Genomic DNA, 7,004 nt, shown 5'->3' with positions numbered 1-7,004 from the left:
AGCACACCTTCGAGGGAGATCAATCTTTCGCCGATGGATAAGACGCGTGAGTTGATATAACCTTGTTTTAAGTGCTAACCCAAAACTTAAGAGAAATTTATTAAATGGCAATGATATAAAAGAAGTTGAGAAACGAATTAAATGCCGCAACAACTGAAATTTGGCTATCGCTGTAATAAATTAAATATTCTTTTTTTTTAAATTTTGTCGTGAATTATAATGAAGTTTAATTGAATTTAATTAAAAGAAATTTCACAATGGAGTTAAACGAGAAGTTGTCTACCAATGAATTAAATTAGATAATCGAAACTATTTCTTATTAATTTAATTCTTATCACAATTAACATTTATATCTAAATCCCCACATTTTTACTACATATTATTAAATCATGCGATACATAAATATTCTTATAACTATCTAAGCTTATAATCAAACTACCTATATACGATGTTAGTCTTAATTACTTTATGTTTATTAAATTTAATGTTTAACGAAATCATGAGCATCTAAACATTTCCTTTACCGACTCTACTGATGACTCCACGGTTGTAAGGTTTCAAGAGATCATCGGAGCCATGCTCCTGCGGAAGATGACCATAGGTTGGGTGGGCCTCAAGCGAGCACAACAACATCCGTGTCTTCGCAAATGATAGTTTCCTCTCTGTCTTTTCCTATATCTTTCGTCCTTTCTTCTAACTTTCATTTTCTAGAATTTATTTATTTATTTTTCTTCCGGTTTAGTTCTAGCTCCTATTTATTGTCGCAAGCACGCTCAATTCTTGTCTTTATTAATAGTGATGTGTAGTCCGTGCCCGAGATCTGGGTGAGCAAGACCACCACCCCCAAAGCCGAAGAGCTAGAGTCGGAATCTAAAGCGTGCCCCGCAGATCAGATCCTCGAAAGCCTGCCTAACGCGAGGAGTTATAATTCCTTCTTGTATTGAGAACAGTGGCGCACTACGTTACACACTACATAAGTTAGAAAAATAGCTAGCCCCCAGCCAAAGAATTACGCAAACAACTATCAGCTTGGAAGAGAATAAAATAAAAATGAAACGGGAAGCTTCCTTGGTCAATCACGCGGACGAAACAATTGGCTGAAAAGATATAATTAACAATTAATAATTCCCAGTGCTAATTACGATTGTGCGATTGTGTGAGTACTCCGGGCCTTTTCGTATAGTTTCTTAGCAGTGTTAGCCGTGCTGTCTGTTTGTAAACGGTCCCGGTTCGCATTATTTTAGCCACGAGTCCAGCTGCGATCATGCCGCCTGCGAGGACTTCAGGCATTTTCGCATAGTTTTCTCACCACTGTTAGCTACAATTGTGCCGCCTTCGAGTACTTCGGGCATTTTCGTAGAGGTTCTCAGCAGTGTTAGTCGCGACGGTGCCGTTTGCGTGTAACCGGCCCCGATTGCATTACTTTAGCCACCAGTATAGCTGCGATTATGGCGCGTAGTTTTGCTCAGCAGACGTTGAGATTTTCCTAACGTGATTTGCAAACCGGGTACCGAAGCTTGTCGACACGAGTAACGTCATGATACCCCCCCTCAACTGTATTCAAGATAATAGATTCATCTGAAGAGGATCCAGGGCTGACTGAGACGCCAACCGCTGCACCTTACATCTGCCAACCTAACTTGCCGTTTTATCCCAGTTATCGTTCTTGCCAACTTGTCCGGGAATTTTTGGCTAACAAAGCGATGCCCCGGTGTCAATTGTGGCCTTGTATGTGTACCCACCGATCCGTACCGCTGCGGACAACTGCTGCTCTGCTGCGGCCAAGTGCTCGATTTGATCGGGTTGGATTGTGCCCACTAGTCGTCGGCCTTTGCTCATTCGCTTCCTCACACCTTTTGCACGGGACTTGAGATGCTGCCGGGTCTTTTTTCCCGATAGATTTGTGCTCTTTGGCAAAGCTTCCTTGTGCAGCTCTTCATACTTGTCTGCCAGGCTAATGAGTGCCTCTAGGTTGTCCTCCTGGTGGGATCTTAATGCTATTCGTAGGTCTGTGGTTAAGTTCTCTTTAATTTTGTAGCGTTTTGTTCCGTATCGTTCTGTATCCCAGAGGCCTTATCAGGCTGCTTATCAGTATGCTGTTTCCAGTTCGGTCCTGATTTCTGCGAGCTTTGGATCGTTTTCCGTTTCGTCGTAATATTCAACCAACTCCTTTTGCTTGTCTTATGATCTTTCTGACAGCGATATGCGATATTAATATAGAGGGTGCTATACGACATATGAGAAGTCCTCTTTCTTATGGCAGTAGATCCAACTTCTGCTTTTTTTTGTAAACTGCCAAGATATTCACGTTTTGCGCGTCAGATGTGACGCTCGCAACGAAATACGTACGGGTAGCTCAGCAAGTGTCTTCGTTCTATCAAATTTATATTAAACGTAATCACCCGCTTTCTACTAACAACACTTTGCAGTTCACGTTTCGTTGATCTTTATTTTGCACGTGTTGCACCTTAATCAAATTGTCTGTTTTAGGATTCTCGCCTAGGAAATGCTTGCTTACCAAGGCACTGTCGCTGTCATGATTGTGTTTGGTGGCGAGAAGGTGAACTGTTTGACTTAAGAAAGCGTCACCGTTCCCAGAATAGGGTAAAAAGGTTTTGGGTTCTTAAGGCGAAAGCCGTGCTAGTCTCAATCCCCTGTCCTTTGATCTGTCCGGGCTTGGGCTGCAGCAAGACGCCTAGTGAAATACGAATCCTTCCTCAAGCTTTGGCGGGCGTACATGGATGAGTTCGCTTGACGGTCTCGTTTCCGCACTCCTGCCTCTCTCGGGTGCTAGTGACTTGGTTAGCAATTACTGTCGTTACCTCGAGTCCGCGGTAACTAAAAATTACCACCCTCGCCGGGCAAAGCCAGGGTCTGGTCTCGATTCGCGGTGTAGCAAGGCGTCTTAAACTAGCCGTGCCTTGTGGTAATGGACCACAGCTACCTGTGTGTCAATTCAATGACTTGCTTTTTCCCGAACGTCTCGACGTAGAGTTCTTGTCCCTTGCTGACTGTCGTGGCTGTAGCTTCCTTGCTGCTTACTTTGCCTCACGTTGTTCACTGGTATTCTCGATCTCCTCGAAAAACTGTTTTTTCAACACACAAAACATTTTTTATGAATCGAAGTAGGTGAAAAGTGCATAAAATAAACAAATTAATAAATAAAACAAAAATAATTTCGTATGTATGTAAGTTAACGTTGGAGCACGCTCCCCTCACACTCCGTGCCGACTCAGCACGGCGACAGTCAAACGATGGGGCGATGACTGCCGGACTCCAACTTTCCCCGCACCCCATGCCGACTCAGCGCGGCGACATCCACCGTTGGAACGCATGAACCGCATGAAGTGCAATTGGAGCACGGTGAGAACTGCAAGGCTCGCAATACAGTCGACGCCGAAGCCGACGTCAACTTGGATACCGCCGGCTACCGAGGCTTAGCGACGAGGTATTACCAACTGCTGAGGAAAAATTAATTGGACCGGCGAGTGGAGTACTTACACTTAACTACTTAAGATTAAAATTATTGAATAAAATTATAACGTTGACTTGAACTTCCCTGCCACTCACTTGGGAAATCACAGCTGCTTTGCTGCCACGAAGACAGAACCTCTACGACTAGGTATAGGCCTGTGCAAGATGGAAGTCCTGACAAAGGACTTAACTTGTAACGGGTGTTTTTTTTAGAGGTATAGAACTTTAAGTTGGCATTACTGTTCAAGATGGCGACCGATTTAACAGCTGTCAAGTGATTTATTCTCAGTTTGGTTTGGCAATTCGTCATGCGTGCTTACAAAATCCAACTCGTGCAAGAATTGAAACCAAACGATCATCAAGCAAGGCGTAGATTCGTCGAATGGGCCCAAAACGAGATTGCTGTTGTTCCCGATTTTTCATAAGCCTCCAAGATCTTGTGATTTAACACCGCTAGACTACTTTTTGTGGGGCTATGTAAAGTCATTGGTCTATGCGGATAAGCCACAAACGCTAAACCATTTGGAAGACAACATTCGCCGTGTTATTGCCGATATACGGCCAAATATTGGAAAAAGTCATTGCAAATTGGACGTCCAGATTGGACTACATCCGAGCCAGCCGTGGCGGTCATATGCCAGAAATCATATTTAAAATGTAATGCCACAAGATTATCTTTCATGTCAATAAAATTCATGTCAATCGAATAATCCATCGTTGTTTTATTGCAATTTAAAGTTCTATACCTCTAAAAAAAACACCCTATATATGTAAGCATAGACATTAGCAAAAGTAGAGGCACTTTGATTCATTTTTTCACTTTATTACGAAATTTTCATATTTAGGAACCTTTTTGGTCATTGGCGAAAGTATAGGGGGACATATTTTTCTTTTTTGTTTTGTACGGACCTTTTACGCTGCAGATAAATAAAAACGCTAAGCTTTTCGCAAGTAAGTAAGAGCGCTAACGTTGAAAACTCAATAATAATAAATTGTTTAGTTGTTTATTTTTGATTCCTGCTAATTATTAGTGCTTTATTTTAGATATTGCATTAAATTTTGATGTAAACTACATATATTAGGTTGTCTAATTTCTTGTTAATTTCATTTTAAATTAAAAGTGCCGAGTCTTATATTCTTAATTTGGTAAATGGACAAAAGCACTCTGACCCTTGTGATTCTCTTTGTGTAAAAGGTACGAAAAATGAGTCTAACGGACGTGGGCTACATATTTAAAGCTAAAGAAATCTTGCCACACGCTAACGCTTTATCTGCACTCTTATTAGGAAAATGTATTTGTTGGTATCCGAACAACGTCGACGCCAACTCCTATGTACGACGACGAATTTCATGATGGGAGCCATGGCGTTGGTTACGCATTTGCACATGAATACGCCTATTGTTGTCCAGAGCCCTACCCTCCATTACTCTATTTAGTTGATCAGTGGACACCAATTGAGGTTGAACTGGTGCCGTTTCAGCAGCGTTTTGCTGACCTACATAGGGTGGAATAATCCGCCTTAGTAGTGATGTTTGCTGTTGCTCATCAGTCTCTTCTTCTTCATCAGGACTTTCGTAGTCATCCATGACTCTGTCATTGTTTTCCACTAACATCTGCGTAGCATTACCATGTGCTATATTCTCCCGAGCCATGGCGGTTGCCATAAGACGCTGACGCCGCTCTTCCATTAGGCGATCTCGCTCTTTATGTATATAGTCTCGTTTGTTTGGGAGCCCAGCTATGTTATTTGCGGACAAGGCGGAGCGAACAATGTTCATATCTGTGGCTTCCATCCATTCGTCTGTTTCAGCTACATAGCATTCCGTATGAGAGATCGTAGAGACGCCGTTAAAGCCGCCGATAGCAAAGATCATATCGTCGATAATCTCAAGTCCAAAGTTGCTGCGCGAGTGGTTCATTTCACGGATGAAGTGCCAAGTCTGCGTGTCTGGATCAAAGCGTTCTCCGGTAGATAGACGCGCTGTACCGTTAAAGCCGCCGATAACGTAAAGCTGGTTCCTAAAAGCCACGCAGCTTACTCCAGACCGACGATGATTCATGTTAGGTATTCTAGTCCAAGAGTTGGTTATGGGATCATAATACTCCGCGCTGTCCAGGCACTCTTGGCCGTTGAATCCTCCTGTGGCATATATGCGTTCTTGCAAAGTGCAGGCGCTGGCATCAGAACGTTGCATGTTCATTGGCGGAATAACGGACCATTGGTTGGTCCTAGGATTATACCGCTCAACGGTGTTCAGGCGGTTATGACCGTCGTAGCCGCCGATTGCATATATCATGCCATTTAACTCTGTTACACTTACGTAGCAGCGCCTGCAATGCATCGGCGCGATTTCGTTCCATTTTTTTTTTACAGCATCAAAAACGCGGCATGTGTTGAAGTACTCTACGCCATCATATCCGCCAATCGAGAATATTTTGAAACCCAGCACTGCGGTTCCATGATAGGCACGGGGTCCAGCAGGATCCTCTGCGTTAATAGTTACCCATCTATCGGCCCTCGTGTCATAAGTTTCGATGCATCCTTTTGACGTGCCACCGCTCCAGCCGCCAATCGCAAAGATCACTTCATGCGGTAGCCTTGGCATTGCTAATGGTGGAGTGGTAAGCTTGGGTTAAAATAATAAAATTTAGTGTCTTATAGTTAGGAAGAGAAAATAAATAACATTACCTCGTCTGCCTGAGGATTCAAAAAGTCCAGGTCGTACATAAATTTAAAGGTGTCAACAATAAGCGGCTTAGCGGCTTCACATTGCAAGACGTACGGGTGTTCCTTAACCTCTTCCATGAAGCACTATAAAATGATAACCAATATGATTAATATAGAATTTTAAAAAAAATTTAAGACACACTTATGTCGAGTGTTCCGACATTTGAATATGAATTCTTTTGTAAAATCTGAATGCGTTCTTTAACTACATATAGCAAGTGAAAGGCGAGGCAGTCATTTTTAAAAAATTAAAAAGAAATATTTCCTCGATACCCGTTAATCAGATAGTGTTTAACAATCTTTTTTGCATATAGATAGAAATTGACGAAAAAAAATTATAAGGTTAAAAACAAATTTAGAAATTTAAAGTGCGCGGGTGGGGTTTATGGGCGCTTATGGGGGTTAGAGTAAGAGTAGGCGTGACTAGATTTTTTTAGCATATCGATAAAAGGTAAATAATAAAAAAAAATTTCAACATATCTTTCAAAACCGTGGGGCCCAAACAATTTTTGAAAATTGATAGAAATTTACAAGACAAATACCAAACAGAAAAAATATGGAAACATTTTTTAAAAATTTGGACGTAACAGTTGTTGGCGTTAGAGTGGGTGTGGCAACATATGTCAATGTCTCTGGAATTTGCATCCATATTCTTAACTTTCTAGCTTTTATACAGGGTGGATACCCGACTGAACGGTGGGTTTCATTTTTTCATAATTGGGCTTTATTTTTTCGAGGACAACGACAGAGCTGTTTCCGTCAACTCGGCGCGTTATTTAAACGTGATTCAGTAGTTTTTCT

The 7,004-nt window shown here is 41.9% G+C and overlaps 1 protein-coding gene across 4 annotated transcripts in view; it reads right to left on the bottom strand.

Moving 5' to 3' along the window:
• Positions 1-4,469: 4,469 nt before the first annotated feature.
• The window catches only part of LOC120458909 (kelch-like protein 10), a 119,268-nt gene continuing 116,733 nt past the window's right edge, over positions 4,470-7,004 (bottom strand). For all 4 annotated transcript variants that reach the window (XM_039646766.2, XM_039646758.2, XM_039646781.1 and 1 more), the window contains 2 exons: positions 6,165-6,287; positions 4,470-6,102 (listed from right to left, as the gene is read on the bottom strand). In XM_039646766.2, the coding sequence (XP_039502700.1) occupies positions 4,804-6,102; positions 6,165-6,287 (1,422 nt within the window). In that variant the 3' untranslated portion in view covers positions 4,470-4,803. The remainder of the gene's footprint in view (positions 6,103-6,164; positions 6,288-7,004) is intronic.

The sequence above is a fragment of the Drosophila santomea genome, chromosome 2L (assembly GCF_016746245.2).
Source record: "Drosophila santomea strain STO CAGO 1482 chromosome 2L, Prin_Dsan_1.1, whole genome shotgun sequence".
In the NCBI taxonomy this organism is placed as follows: domain Eukaryota; kingdom Metazoa; phylum Arthropoda; class Insecta; order Diptera; family Drosophilidae; genus Drosophila; species Drosophila santomea.
Note: the sequence above shows the minus strand (reverse complement) of the source record. Positions and strands in the feature narration are given on the sequence as shown.